The following is a 16,550-nucleotide window of genomic DNA, read 5'->3' as shown; positions in this document are numbered from 1 at the left end:
TGTTAAAAAGCCGAATGGCACCTGGCGAATGTGTGTAGACTACACAGACTTGAACAAGGCGTGCCCCAAAGACAGTTACCCTCTGCCTAAAATTGATAACCTGGTCGACTCAACAGCCGACCATGCCTTGATGAGTTTTATGGACGCCTATTCTGGTTTTCATCAAATTCCTTTGTGGAAGAAAGATCAGGAGAAGACGGCCTTCGTCACTGATCAGGGATTATACTGTTACACGGTCATGCCGTTTGGTCTTAAGAATGCCCCGGCTACCTTCCAACGAATGATAAACACAGTGTTCTTTGATCAGATTGGGAGAAACGTCGAGGCATACATTGATGATATGATTGTCAAGACTAAACTTCAGAAAGATCATCTGACGGACCTCCGAGAAACTTTCGCCACACTCAGGCGGCACCATGTCATGCTCAATCCCAAGAAATGTGTATTTGGAGTTGAGTCTGGGAAATTTCTCGGATTCCTTATCAACCAGAGAGGAATAGAGGCGAACCCTGAGAAGGTACAGGCGGTCATTGACATGCAGTCGCCTCGTACCGTCCGAGAGGTTCAGAAGTTAACAGGTTGTCTGGCGGCCTTGGGAAGATTCCTAAGTCGATCAGGCGACAAATGCCTATACTTTTTCCAGGCAATTAAGAAAAAGGCAAGGTTTGAATGGGGGCCGGATGCTGAGGCCGCCTTCCAGAAATTAAAGGTTCACTTGCATTCCTTGCCGAGGCTGGTCAGCCCTTTGCCCAAAGAAAATCTGTACATGTACCTGGCCGTCTCTGATCATGCGTTAAGCGCGGTGCTCCTTGCTGAAAGGGACGGCTGTCAACTTCCGGTCTACTTTGTCAGTCACGTACTGAAAAATGCCGAGTTGAGGTATCCCCTAGTGGAGAAATTTGGTCTTGCACTCTTCATGGCTGTTAAAAAATTGAAGCCCTACTTTCTGGCACATGCAGTCGTCGTGTATACCGACCAACCAATCAAGCGGCCCCTTACCACCATGGAGTCCTCCGGACGAATGATCAAATGGGCCATAGAAATGCAGAGTCTCGAAGTTACTTTCGAGCCTAGAAAAGCAGTGAAGGGGCAAGCCTTTGCTGACTTTATTGTAGAGATGACTCGTCCTCCTGACTCTCAAGTTCCAGACCAAGTCTGGAAGGTATATGTGGACGGAAGCTCTACTTCAAACGGTTGTGGGGCAGGCGTCGTATGTCAATCTCCAGAGGGAGACAGGTTCGAGTATGCTCTACGCTTCAGTTTCCAGGCTTCAAACAATGAGGCAGAATATGAAGCTTTACTAGCCGGGATCCGCATGTGTAAGGCGGCAGGGGCAATGAAAATAGACGCCTGTTCTGATTCACAACTGATAGTGAGTCAGTACAATGGCGAATACGAAGCAACACATCCGGCCATGATCAAGTATTTACAGGCGGTCCGACAAGCAGTCGGCTCCCTTGAGGATTTCCATCTGATCCAAGTGCCGAGATCAGAAAACAACCAGGCAGATGCACTTTCGAAATTAGCATCATCCGCCTCCTCCGATACTCCTCGAACTGTGTTTTGGGAAGTAATGGAGAAGAGAAGCATCGAGGAAAATCCTATTGGAATTCTAGACAGAAGCTCAACCTGGATGGATTCAATCAGGGCATATCTAACAAACGGTACACTGCCGGATGATCCTCAACAGGCGGCAGCACTGAAAAAACGAGCCTCCTGTTTTGAAATGATACAGGGAGAACTTCACAAGAGGGGCCACCTTCAACCCTTCTTAAAGTGTGTTACTCCTGAAAAGGGACGAGAGATACTAGATGATCTTCACTCTGGTTTCTGTGCTTCCCATATAGGTGGTAGGATGCTTGCTCAAAGGGCAAGACGGCAGGGCTACTTTTGGCCTACTTTGGAAGCAGATGCAATGGAGATGGTGAAAAAATGTGACAAGTGCCAAAGGTTTGGCAAATTAATTCACCGTCCGGCTACTGACCTCACTACCATACACAGCCCACTACCGTTTGCTAAGTGGGGCATGGACATTCTGGGTCCATATACGCCTGCTACAGGCGGCAGAAGGTATATACTTGTTGCCGTTGACTACTTCACTAAATGGGTAGAGGCGGAGGCTGTAAAGGGAATCAAGACGAAAGATGTAATTTTATTCATTTGGAAAAACGTCATCACTCGGTTCGGGGTTCCCATGTCTATGGTTTTTGATAATGGTCCCCAATTTGAGACGCCTGTTCTCAAAAGCTGGTTGGGAGACCAAGGAATTGCACATTACTTTGCATCTGTCGGCCGTCCACAAGCAAACGGCCAGGTAGAAGCCTTTAATAAAATCATCTCAGACGGTCTCAAGAAAAAGATTGAACGAGCAGGCGGCCTATGGGCAGATGAACTACCACATGTTCTTTGGGCCATTAGGACGACTGAAAAAGGGGCGACTGGAGAAACTCCCTTCCTCCTAACTTATGGTGCAGAAGCTGTTCTTCCAATAGAACACTACGAGCCGACTCTTCGAGTAATGCTATATGACGAAGAGGCAAACTGGGAAGCTATGCGCCTGGCATTAGACTCACTTCCTGAAAAAAGGGGCAATGCTGTTTTGCGCCATGAGATCTATCGCCTAAGAATGACTAGATCATACAACAAGAAAGTACACAGGCGTCCACTCAAAGTAGGGGACTTTGTACTTAGAAAAATGGAAGCAGTTGGTAGGGCCAATGAGTCTGGAAAACTAACTCCCAACTGGGAAGGACCCTACCGAATCTATGCGGAAGTCAGGGACGGTACCTACCGTCTGGAAACACCAGACGGACAACCGTTGCCTCGAACCTGGAACGTAGATAACCTCAAAAAATATTTTTTCTGAATAATGTAAAGTAAAGAGCTACTTAATAAAGTTTGCACTTACTATTCAATATTGTATTACGAGGGGCATGCCGTCTGTACCTTTACAGTCGGCTACTCTCCATTGAGTTTCACTCTTTATCTTTAGAGGGGCATGCCGTCTGTTCCTTTACAGTCGGCTACTCTCCATCGAGTATTTTACTCACAATACTTAGCTAAAAAGATTAGGGCCTGGCCGACCCTGTGCCTAACAGGCGGCTACCCTTCTTTTACTTAGCACCTACGTTCACCAAGAACTTCCAAGGCCACCGGCCGAATGATCAGACCAGGCGCCAAGCCACCTGATCAAAACTACAAAACTAATTCGACCTGTCCCAACATCATAGCAGGCGTCCGACGGCATCCCTCCGGATGAAATTCGTCGCAGAGAGCAGCTCCCTTTTGGGTGGAACATTGTTCTATAAACTAATTACACGGCACCTATACGACTGTCCCCAAGGGAAACCACGTAGCCGTTTTTGAGACAAAGATAACTCTATCACTAACCAAACCAATGGTAGCAGTTGACATCTGAGTCAGATAACCGCCTGTATTACTTGGGATAAATGCAGGGGGTACCTATTGAGTTAATAGCCAACAAACATTGGCGAATCAAGGGGTCTAGCCGGCCTACGCCGCCTGGTACCTCTACTTCTCAAACAAAAGTGATGGCGACTGAGTAACTCCAAATTTAACTCATAGTCACTCCTTCAAATTTGGTATGGAATCTAAAAAGTTTGAGTCGTCCGCTTGTTTTAAACAAACAAGGGCACTCGAACCCCTATTCCTACTGGATAACCTATTGAGTTAATAGCCAACAAACATTGGTGAATCAAGGGGTCTAGCCGGCCTACGCCGCCTGATACCTCTACTACTCAATCAAGATTGTGACAAAGACTAAGTAACTCCTATGTTAACTTAATAGTCACTCAAACTTAGTATGGAGCCCAAAAGGTATGAGTCGTCCACTTGTTTTTAATAAACAAAGGCTCTCAACCAATACTCTTGCTAGGTTAACAAATAACGAGTTAAAAGCCAACATTGGCAATAAAGGGAAACAACCGGTACCCGCCGCTTGTTTTCCTACTTAAATTCCTTGGCTACTAGGTAATTCTATTTACTTGGTCAAATTGAATAAAGCGTTCGAATACCGATTGATTAAATGGCCGACTGATCATCTATCCTGGAAACAGACAACCAGTCGTCCAGGGGCATAGGCGGCATACTTACTATTTGTACCTGTCTTAACGTTCGGCCATACACAACAGTCGGTCAAGTGAGCAAATTTCAGATACTTAGACAAATTTGAACAAAAACAAAAAATTTGATTAAAATGAGCCGGCCATAAAAGACCAGCAGAATATTCAAAACCCCGGCCCCCTGGCCGGGTAATTACAAAGCAAACGGCACGCAGGCCGTGAAAAGAAAAAAATATACTTAAAGCTTATGAAGGGGGCAGTTCAGTATCAGCAGCAGCCGCCTGGTCAGCATTCTTCTTGCTGGACTCGGCCTTAGCTGCATCATCTTTTGATGCCTTACCCCCAAGTGGCACAAGCGCCACAACCGGCTCTTCCTCCTCCAACGCAACGTCCAACGCCTCTTCTTCAGCAGCCGCCAGGATCTGTTGATTATATATTTCCGAACACTGGCGGTACGTTCTTTCCCATGAGGCAAAGTCGGCACTGGGGAACAGTCGTTCCCAGGTCATGCGTTGGATTTGGGCGGAGTCTTCCACCATCTCCCGGACGAGCTCTTGTTTCTCTTGCTCGGCCTTGTCCGAGAGCTCTTGTGTAAGACTCTTCTCCTGGTTCACCAGGCGTTCTTTTACGTTAGCCAAAGATTTCTCCATGGCTTCGTAAGAGTGCATTTTCTGGCGAAGGGGTTTCAGCTCGGCTTTAAGTTTGGTGACGGTCCCCTCCAGCTCGTCAACCTTCTTTTGGGCCACCTCTAGCTGAGCCCGAACAGCGGCGGTCGCCTGCGCCTGATAATAAAGAAGATCAATGGTCAGTACTTCATTTTGGGCAATTTGAAACATTGCTTTATCACAGCTGGAGGCGGCCATAGCCTTTGCGGCCTTTACCTCTTTGTTTTTCCGATCAATCGGCTTGCGAAGGCTGTTGACTCGGAGCAGGGCCTAAGTACAAAGAAAAACAGGCGTCAGTTTCCAATCAAAAGAGTTAACAGGCGTCCTGGAACTCAAAAGCTCAAAAAGGTGCTAAGTATACCTCAGCTAGGATCCCTGAAATTCCATCGAGGTCAAGGGTGCCGGCACCCTTGACCGCCTCCCTGTCAGATGGAGGAACTACTTTAACCATTGACTTGGCTACCTCAACCAAGTCAAGTCCCTGGGGGCCGGCTGCATTAAGTAAAAGGATAAAACAAGTTAGACTTAATCAAGAAGGAAGCAAGGGTGAGTTTTTTACAAGTGAGGGTCCATACATCTAGGCGGCCCCGCCTGGGTTTTTGAAGAAGTGGCCGGCTGCTTCTCAGCCGCCACTGTTTTCCTGGAAGACCCAGGAGAGCTTGCAACAGTCGTCCTCCGGGCCTTGGGGTCCGGCTGTTGCGAGGAAGAAGCCCTTGGAGTGCCAGACTGAAAACAAAAAGAGTTAGTATATGCATAATACAACTAAAAGGAGAAGGCGAAGGGTCGCTTCCAAATTCAAATTTGGGCGGGAAAATCTCTCGGCCGTCTGCAAGGTGACACCTGTAACGGGCCGTCGCCTGTCACCGTGCGACACCTGTCACAGGCGACACGTGACCAGTCGCGTGCCACCTGTGAGGGGCAAATGATTAGGGGATTTTTATCCACCAATCACCATCTGACAAGTGGACCAACCAGGTTCCGCCACGTGTCCTTCACAAAGGCCAACAGGAGCTTGCCACGTGTCAATCACAGATACGTCCTCCATGGACCACTTAAGACACGCCACGTGTCCGCCCATGCCAAATGGGAAAACCGACCATCAAGGCCCAATTCAGTCTAGAGGCCCGATCAGCCCTAGGTTTACCTTAAACCTAGAGAGTTGCACGCTTCCCAAGGCTATAAATACTCGATTAATCCTCGTTAATCAGGAACCGAATAATTAAGAGATCAAGCAGAGAAGAACAGACTTATTAACAACCGGCTAATCTCGCTAACAACGCAGATTACCAACACTAAGCACTCTCACCTAGAGAGATCTGATTACTTTAATTTCTGTATTGATTACTCCTTAATCAGGTACTAACTTGACCGTTGGAGGCGGAGCTCTCAGGAGTCTCCGTTATTTTGCAGGTACAGGCGTCCGGTTCCAGTCTCGGAATTGTAACTCTCCCGCAGGACATCAGAAAACCCCGAAACAAGTGTGGACGATCACTTTTGAACAATGAGGTAAGTTCGAAACTTGTCAAGAGCATACACAATAGCTAGGAGCTCTTTCTCTATGGTGGCATAATTCATCTGAGCCTCATCCAAGGTTTTACTAGCATAGTAAATGGCATGCAAAACCTTTTTCTTTCGTTGTCCAATCATGGCTCCCACAGCATAGTCACTCGCATCACACATGATCTCGAATGGAAAATCCCAATCCGAAGGTTGTATGTTTGGAGCAGTTATCAATGCCTCCTTAATCCTGTTAAAAGACTCCATACAAGCATCAGTAAACTCTAATGTGGCATCCTTAAGCAATAATTGAGTGAGAGGTTTCGATATTTTTAAAAAATCTTTTATAAATCGGCGATAAAACCCTTCATGACCAAGAAAACTTCTCACTCCCTTGACATTCACGGGAGGGGGAAGTTTCTCAATCACCTCAATTTTTGCTTTGTCAACTTGGACGCCACGATCAGAAATAAGATGACCAAGTACCACTCCTTCATTGACCATGAAGTGGCACTTTTCACATTTCAAGACCAAATTGACGTCAGTACAACGTTTAAGCACCTTAAAAAGATTATGCAAGCACATATCAAAGTCAGAACCATAAACACTGAAATCATCCATAAATACCTCCATGATCTTCTCAATGAAATCAGAGAAAATAGCCATCATACACCTGTGAAATGTCACAGGGGCGTTACACAACCCAAATGGCATTTTGCGATAAGAAAATGTACCATAGAGGCATGTGAACGTTGTCTTCTCTTGATCTTCCGGATGAATGGGAATCTGAAAAAAAAAAACCTGAATATCCATCCAAATAACAAAAAAAAAACTATGTTTTGCTAATCTTTCAAGCATTTGATCTATAAAAGGTAAGGGGAAGTGATCTTTCAAGGTATCAGTATTCAACCTGCTATAATCGATACACATACGCCAACCTGTGAAAAACGAGTAGGAATCAGTCCATTCTTATCATTTTTAACAACAGTTGTCCCCCCTTTCTTAGGAACGACTTGTACCGAGTTCACCCATTTAGAATCTGAGATGGGGTAGAAGATGCTCGCGTCAAGAAGTTTCATTACCTCTTTCCTCACCACCTCTTGCATATTAGGATTCAATCGATGTTACGGTTGGATGCAAGGGCGATGATTCTCTTCCAAATTGATTCTATGCATAAAAAAAATTAGGACTTATCCTTGTAAGATCATCAATGTTATACCCGATTGCCTTTTTATGCATGCGAAGCACAATTAAAATCTTAGAAAGTTGGCTATCATCGAGTTTGGCACTAATAATTATAGGGCATTCCTCGTTATCATCCAAATATGCATATTTAAGATGGGAAGGCAAAGGTTTTAACTCTACCTTTTTTACCTGTGACTCGGAAGTAGAATAAACAGTTTCCATTACCTCAGACCCCTCAGTGTTAGGGGCATCCAAGTCAGAAATCAAGGAGTCAATCTCTGTATCTCCTTCTCCTTCAGAAATCTCCAAGGTGAGAACAACTTCTAATGGATCATTAGCTAACTCACGCGGCGTATCATCTCTCACAATCTCATCAAGCACATCAATCCTGCAACAAGTATTCTCAAGCATAGGCGACTTCATCGCATTGGTTAGATTAAAAGTCATTGTATCATCACTAACAGACAAAGTAAGAGACCTAGACTTGACATCAATAACATCACCTACAGTACACAAGAAAGGTCTACCTAAAATGATTGGGATATTACTAGCCTCCTCCATATCTATAACTACAAAGTCAACAGGAATGAAAAATTTCCCAACCCGAACGGGGAAGTCCTTTAGAATACCTAAAGGGTATTTTATAGAATGATCTGCCATTTGCAAGGTGATTTGTGTGCATTTTAAATTTCCCATATTCAACCTGTTACAAACTGAAAGAGGCATAACAGACACACTAGCACCTAAGTCACATAAAGCTTTATCAATGAATAATGCACCTACATGACATGGGATGGAAAAACGACCAGGGTCCTTAAGCTTAGGTGGGGATTTATTTTGCAATATAGCACTACACTCTACACTTAGAGCAACTGTTTCTACACCACTAAATTCTTTCTTCTTAGTAATCATTTCCTTTAAAACCTTTGCATACATCGGAACTTGAGATACTAAATTAGTAAAAGGAACAGTTACCTCAAGGTTCTTGACCAAATTCAAGAACTTACCAAATTATTGATCTATCTTGGTCTTTTGCATTCGATGTGGGAATGGCAGCTTTGGCTCGATGGATGGAGGCTCGGAACCTTTCTTTTTCTCTTTCTCGACATCACATGTTTTAGCTTTCCCATCCTTCAAGGTGGAAACATCATCCAAGGCCTTCTCTACAACCTCATTATTCCCCTTCTCAAGATTTGCATCATCAATAGTTATTTGGGGCCCTTCATAGCTAACACCACTACGAGTACTGATAGCATTGGCGGTCTCCTTAAGGACAGGTTGTCCCGGTAAGTGGCTAGGTTGCCTTTTGATATTGGTACCTGCGACTTGTGCGAGTTGGTTCTCCAAATTCTTTGTCGTATTTTTTAACTCCTTGATGCTATCTTCAGTGTTTTGCTTCATGGATGTCATCATTCTCATAAGGTCAGACATAGTCGGCTCTTGAGTGCTGGAATTTCCATGAGTAGGTTGTTGAGGTTGCCTATTGAAAAACGGAGGAGCATGATGAGAGGCCCCTTGTTGATTGAGTGGAGGTCTTGCAACATATTGTGGAGGCTGAGGGTTCTGAGGTTGTGACCATTGTTGCTAAGGTTAAGGATTTAGAAAATTGTTGCTTTTATATGAGAAGTAGGGATGATTCCTCCAACCTGGATTAAATGTGTTAGAATATGGGTTATTTGGTTGCCTTTGTTGAAAGGCATTCACTTGCTCCATCTGATTGGTATCTTGAGAGTTTGAAGCACATAGATATCCAAAGTGACCATGTATACCACACAATTCACAAAAAAAAAAAAAAAAAAAATTAGTTTGTAGAGGTTGAGAAGACATAGCGTTAACAAATACAAGAGAGAAGTCATGAGTGGCTTGTAATGCATCAATCTTTGCAGTTATTGAGCCATTTGAGAATTCAAGATTGAATAGGCTTCAACTTCCATCTTCCCTTTCTTTGCTCGCGTTTTTAGAGAAGAGAAATGATTGGCTGCAAGATTTTGCAAGAAAATCATACCCTTCCTCGATTGTCTCGTCAAAGAAAACACCACCTGCGGCAGAATCAACAATACATTTAGTCTCAGGTTCTAGTCCGTTATAGAAAATACGAACAAGATTCTACCTTTCAATTGTGATGCGGGCATGATCGTTGAAGATCTAAGAATATATCCCATGATTCCCTAAGATATTCCCCCGACTCTTGAGAAAACGTTCATATTTGATGTCAAATCTTTTCAGTTTTTTCAGGAGGGAAATACTCTTTGAGGAATGCTTGAGAAATTTTGCTCCACTCCGTCTCCTTGACGGTATTCAACCATTTTTTAGCTCTATCACAAAGGGAAAATCCGAACAACATCACTCTTAATTGATCTTGAGTGACTCCTTTGTGATGAACAGTGGAGCATAATTGTTGAAATCGCTGCAAGTGATTAATTGGCTCATCAATAAATGGCCGCTAATCTGATTTTGTTGAACCATACTGAGCAATGCGGGTTTAATTTCAAAGTTCTCTGCAGTGATTGCTGGCATTTTAAGACCCATTGGAATGCCATCTTGGGATGGTACCCCCGTAAGAATTATCAGTCATCTCCTTGCGTGTGTCAGACTATGTTGTAGAGCTCTTCTGTGAGTGGGTCTTTTTCTTCTTCCCTTTCCCTTTTTTTTAGTGGCGTAAGGGTCTTGTCCAAGTCCGACTCCGTACGGATCAAATCACCTATTCGTTTTGACCTGGGCATAAACAAAAAGAAAAGAAAGCAATGAAAATGTCCCAATTGAAACTAGAAGTTCTAATGGTACAATGGAAACAGTTCAAACAATCAAACTAAAACTAATAGAATCCAGCCGTCTCCCCTGCAACGACGCCAAAAACATGATAAATAAAAAGTTATACCGCAAGTGCACGGTGTCTGTTGTTAGCAGAGACTTAGCAAATACGGGTCGAATCCCACATGGAGACAGATTCTATTAGTTTTTCCCAATGATTATAAACTATTTCAATAAACAAAGAGTAGTTTGATGATTAATTAACTAATGTATGACAATAATAAAAATAAGGTTGCTCTCAGATAAATTAAACTCTAGGGCATACGTTCGGTCCACCATGCTTATACCAATCCAAGAAATGAAAACAATCCATTAAAAAACAAACTAGATCAAATAATTAAAGAACTTGTTAATCCTACGGTCAAGAATTAACACTTACGAATTAACATATGTAGTATGGTCACTAACATAATCAACTTCGCCAATTGTACTTAAGCCTCTAAAAATATGATCTTTCAATTCTAATTTTTATTAGCTATATAATCAACTCATGATATTGTCCAATTACATGAATCAAACAAAAAAGCACAAATCAATTGGAATTATTCAAACCCTAATTCATAAATTTATAAATAATTAAGCACAAATAATCATGGTATAAACATGGCTTCCCTCACTTAACCTTAGAAAATGACTACTCACTCATAATTGAAATAAATAAAACAAAAGAGATAAATAAACTTGAATTCATAATTAATAAAATAAATAAAGAATGAAAGATTGAATGAAAATACCTCAATGATTGAATTAATGGAGAATGAAAAGCTAGGGTTCAACAATGGAGAGAAAAAAAAAAACTAAGAAGCATTTAATCTAGAAAAAAAAAAGCATAAAAGTGGAAAATAAAATCCTCTCAATTATTTATATTAAATCCTAATCCTAAGTAAAATAAAATAGATAACATAAAATAAGGAAATAAAAATAACAAAGGCCGTCTTTTAATTGGTCGCGAGAATTACAATCGTTGGAAAGCAAAATTCCCGCACGCCAGACCCATCGCCCGATGGATGGCCGATGGTCGAGTGATCAAGGGCTACAACGATGACCATCGGCCGATGGATTTCCATCGGGCTAGGCAGATTCGAAGAGTCGTGTGTGCGTCTAAACCATCGCCCGATGGCTGGGCGCTTGCTGGCAGATTTGCAAGACCAATTTTGGAAGGTTGTAACTCACAATCTAGGAATTGTACGAAGGCGTGCAAACTATCATTGGAAATCTCTTCAAGTCTAGTTTCCAACTTAACTTGAATCATCTAAATCCGATCTGTAGAAATCAAGACATGGCTAAAACAATGCACAAAGGTGCTTTTTGATACTTTGCAAGCCTTCGTTTTCCTTTGTTTCTAACTCAAATTCAATTCCGAAAAGTGCATATCAATCCTTGTGGATGCTATTTTCAATTTCCATGCATATAATCCTTAGAGACAAAATACGCGACCATAAATCCCTCAATCAATGAACTCGATCCATCTATTTCCATTCAAATATCATTCGAATCATCTCCAAATACTTTAAAAGCGTCCAAATGACTACGAAATCACCCGAAACATTAAGAAATACACAAAAAAGAGTAATTGAGAGACATATGATGCCTTGTGCAAATATGACCCTAAAATTGACTAAAAAGATTAAGAAAAAGGTATTAAAACTAACATAAACGTGCCTAAGAACCCTATATAAATATGATTAATCACCTACTTTTTGTTAATGATGAGTAGATAGTTGATGACGACCATACGACGTGAATTATATGCGGCATTGGGAATGATGGGCGGTGATCACCTAGTTTAATTTAGTCAACATAGTATCAGTGTTTTAGTTGCTCCATAAGTGTTTCAAAACTATTACTATTATTATTCATAAAATATTATTACTATTTTCCACTGTAAAACTCTGTTAAACCTTACGTGATCACGTGGCGATAATACTCCCAAGTTACTCCCTAAAGTTGGATTATTATTGTTAATATTATAGAGTAATTTGGGGGTGTTATAGTAGCTACCTGCCATCTGGTGTATCCAAATGGTAGGTTTCGCCTCTTACTTCTTCATAGATTTTGTAGGAGCCTTCCCAATTAGGGGTTAGCTTTCCTTGCGCATTGTCCCTACGGACTGCCTCCATTTCCCATAACACAAAGTCCCCAACCTGTAGGGGCCGCTTGTGTACTTTTCTTTTGTACGCTCTAGTCATTCTCAGACGGTAGATCTCATGATGCAAGGTGGCATTGCCCCTGCGCTTAAGAAGTGAGTCCAATGCAAGCTGCATGGCCTCCCAATTTGTTTATTCATCATATAGCATGATTCGAAAAGTCGGCTCATAATGTTCAATGGGAAAGACGGCCTTTACACCGTACACCATGAGAAATGGGATCTCTCCAGCTGCCCCTTTTTCTGTTGTTCAGATGGCCCATTGGACGTGTGGTAGCTCATCTGCCCATATGCCGCTAGCTCTTTTAATCTTCTTTTTTATGTCGTCTGAAATTAACTTGTTAAAGGCTTTAACCTTATCGTTTGCTTGTGTTCAGTCGTTTGATGCAAAACATTATGAGATCCCTTGATCTCCCAACCAAGTCTTGAGATGAGGCGTCTCAAACTGAGGACCATTGTCAAAAACCAGAGACATAGGCACCCTAAAATGGGTGATAATGTTTTTCCAAATGAAAGAGATGACGTCCTATGTCTTGATGTTTTTTACTGCCTCTACCTCCACCCATTTAGTGAAGTAATCCATGGTAACAAGATATACTGTCGTCCGCCTGATGAAGGAGTATACGAGCCTAGGATGTCCATGCCCCATTTGGAGAATGGTACTAGGCTATATATGGCCGTCAGATTCATGGTCGAACGGTGTATAAGTATGCCAAATTTTTTGCAATTATCACATCTTTTTACCAATTTCATGGCGTCCTTCTCAAGGGTGGGCCAGAAGTAGGATTGCCTTCTAGCCCTTTCTGCTAGAGACCTGCCGCCTATATGTTAGGCATAAAAGCCCGCATGGAAATCTTCCAGAATCTCCTGCCCCTTTTCGGCGGTGATGAATCTCAAGAGGGGTTATAGGAACCCTTTCTTAAAAAGCTCTCCTTTGCGAATTTCAAAGTTGGTCGCACGGTTTTTAAGAGCGGCAGTTTCTGAAGATGAGTCTGGCAGCGTGCAGTCTAGAAAATATGTCAGGATGTTATCCATCCAGGTAGAGGTTTGTTCAAGTACTCCAATGGGATCCTCTTCAATGCTTCATTTATCTATTACTTCCCAGAATACTGACCGAGGTGTATCACATGAGGCAGATGATGCCAGCTTAGACAGAGCATCTTCCTGATTATTTTCGGACCGAGGCACTTGGCTTAGATTGAATTCTTCAAGTGTCCCAGTCTCAGCCTTGTCCGCATGCAAACATTTGATCATAGCCGGATGGGTGGCCTCATAGTCACCATGGTATTGGCAGACAACCAACTAAGAGTTAGAGCAAGCATCAATTTTAGTTGCCCCTACACCCTTGCACATGCGCATTCCGGCAAGCAGGGCTTCATATTCCGCCTCATTATTCGAGGCCTGGAACTTGAAATGTAGTGCATACTTGTACTTATCTCCCTCAGGAGACTGATATATAATCCCTGCAACACAGCCGTTCATAGTGGAGCTCCCTTCCACATACACTTTCCAAACCTGATCGGTGTTATCTAGTGCGACCGGCCTTGTCATTTCAACAATAAAGTCGGCGAATGCTTGTCCCTTTATTACTTTCCTTAGTTCGTAAGTGATTTCCAGACTTTGCATTTTAATAGCCCATTTGAGCATTCGACCCGGTGATTCAAGGGTTGTCATTGGCCGCTTGATCAGTTGATTAGTATAGACCACAACCAGATGTGCAAAGATGTAGGTGTAGACACCCAATTGTCTCTCCCCAAAACCAAACTAAATGATGAGTAACTTACACATCGAATCATAATCGAATGAAGTGAAAGTGTGGAAAGTCTAGTGTTGCGGGTAGTTTTATTTATTTTCTTTCTCTCTGTTTTTTAAAACCTATTTTAAGAAAAACAGCCAATACAGTTTGGTTTGGTCCATAGCAAGGGTCCAATAATAGTGTAGTTTGGTCACGTTCGAAAAGAGCTTTCCAACGATATATTATAAGCCCAATTCCGATGAATAATGAGGAAGTTATAGCCAAATTACTAAACTGGGCTCGGTTTGATATTTATATGCGGCCCAATGATCTAGAGGAGGGCCTAATATTGATTTATCATTCCTAATGCAATTAGAATTGATTATAGTCTTCTAGAATTTTCTAGAAGGTTTTTTAGAATCTTAATTTAATTAGCATTGATAAATTGACTTTAATTGACTTTTTAGAGTTTTAATTAAAATAAAAGAAGTGTTTTTAAGGAAAATACAATTTTGCCCTCTCGAACGGTTAAATTTTATCAAAATAAGAAAACGCGTGGAAAATGATTTCTAGCGTCATACGACAGCTCTGTCGCCTGGCGACATACCTAGCGTCTGGCGACACGCGCAACGTCTGGAGACAAGTCTGTCATTTGGCGACAGGCGCGTGTTTGGCCTTTCAGTCGTGTTTTATTCTTTTCGAAACTCTGATTCGTTTTTTATCATATCAAGCTGATTTTCTCTAGAAATAGCCTCCTAAAACCTTCATTTTCAATCATCAATTCTTAGGAATTCTCTCCCACTAATTCTCATCAAGAATCTCTTGATTACTCTCTCTCTCTCTCTCTCTCTCTCTCTCTCTCTCTCTCTCTCTCTCTCTCTCTCTCTCTCTCTCTCTCTCTCTCTCTATCTATCTATCTATCTTTTCTAAACTAGCCTTTTGCATACACAATACCTCTTTCACAAGATCTAGACACACCTAGCCAATTTCGAGGTTGCCTTCGCCCTAGTCGTGTAAGGTTTTAATTTCTGAGGGTTTGGTCCCAAATCTCTATTTCAATTATTTAATTTAATTGTTTGATTGTTTATATTTTCCATGAAGTTACTAACGCGTGTATTTTGTTATTAGAAAGAGGTACGAGGCATCCAAGTAAGTTCTTTAATTGAGTTATTGATGTTATGATTCCTAGAAATCATGCTAGGTTGTTATTATGATTCCTAGTGTCATGTTAGGGAGTTTTGATCTTCCTAGTATCATGTTTAGGGTAAAAACTAAAATCTCTAATATCAAATATGACAATTGTGATTCCTGCGATGCTTCCTATTCTCTTCCTAATATTCATGTTAGTATCATGTTAGGGTTAAAACTTTGATTTTTATTGTTTAGTGACATGCTAGGGTTTGTTATTAATCTTGTTAGTATCATGCCTAGGATCTTGCTATTATTATGCTTTATTTTTAACATGATTAATTTGATTATTATTGATGTGATTATTGTTGCAATGATTATTATTATGATTATTATGTTGCTTGATATTTATTGTTATTGCTTGATCACGCCTTTTATGCATGTTTAAAGGGAATTGGTACTTGTAATCACGCTTAATAAGATAATTAATGATCTTGTTTAGGGTTAATATGCTCATAATTCAAGTGATCGTCAATAATAGTTTTATTTGTGCATTAAATTCAACCAACGTAGATTAAACAGGTTTAGGGTAAACCTATTGATTACATGTTAGTCAGAAAGCGCATATGAATACGATAAGAATAAAGTAGAGGCCTATTATTAGGGCAGGTTCAATCTCTTTTAGGTTGGATTTGTACCTTCATCCCCGAACTACCAGTCATGGTTCCAGAACTATTGGAGTTGACGATCTCTTGGATCGTTAAGGGGTGTAACCTTCACCCTGTGACGGTTTACAAGTTCCAAAAACTTGTTGGCGACTCTTTTGCTCTATCTTCCTTCCCTTTGGACGCCACCATGCTTAAGTGTATGATCACAGTGGGGTTCAAGTTTGGGGTAATGCTTGAAATATTTCCTACAGTTTTTGGCGACTCCACTGGGGAGGATTTCTATTTTAATTCCTAAAATTTATTTTGGCAATGATTTAGAATGAGTGGATGAGACTCAAAAAGTTCTAAGTATTTCATGTGTGTAATTTTGATTAACATTATTGTCATATGTATAAAAAAGATCTCATTAGAAAGACCAACCGTAATGAGTTAAAATATAGGATTTTTACACGTATGAAATTTGAGGAATATCTTTTACAACTATGACCGAAATAATGCTGCGCGAAACTGGAAAATTTAATCGAGCATAGAAAGCTGCTGAGGCATGTAGGAACTGGCGTCAGAAAACAGAGTCTGTCACCGAGGATTTGACTCTGTCGCCAGGCGACAAAACCAAATTGCGGCGACGGCCTC

The 16,550-nt window shown here is 41.6% G+C and overlaps 1 protein-coding gene across 1 annotated transcript; it reads right to left on the bottom strand.

The window, feature by feature from the left end:
* Nucleotides 1-7,411: 7,411 nt before the first annotated feature.
* LOC110739163 lies at nt 7,412-8,365 on the bottom strand. The gene has a single exon (XM_021919628.1). The coding sequence runs from the start codon at nt 8,363-8,365 to the stop codon at nt 7,412-7,414; it is 954 nt and encodes a 317-aa protein (XP_021775320.1).
* Nucleotides 8,366-16,550: the final 8,185 nt, after the last annotated feature.

This window comes from Chenopodium quinoa, unplaced genomic scaffold (genome assembly GCF_001683475.1).
Source record: "Chenopodium quinoa cultivar QQ74 unplaced genomic scaffold, ASM168347v1, whole genome shotgun sequence".
Lineage (NCBI taxonomy): Eukaryota > Viridiplantae > Streptophyta > Magnoliopsida > Caryophyllales > Amaranthaceae > Chenopodium > Chenopodium quinoa.
Note: the sequence above shows the minus strand (reverse complement) of the source record. Positions and strands in the feature narration are given on the sequence as shown.

Bases quoted from the DNA above. Each gene is read 5' to 3' on its own strand.
- LOC110739163 (XM_021919628.1), bottom strand. From the start codon at position 8,365: ATGTATGCAAAGGTTTTAAAGGAAATGATTACTAAGAAGAAAGAATTT.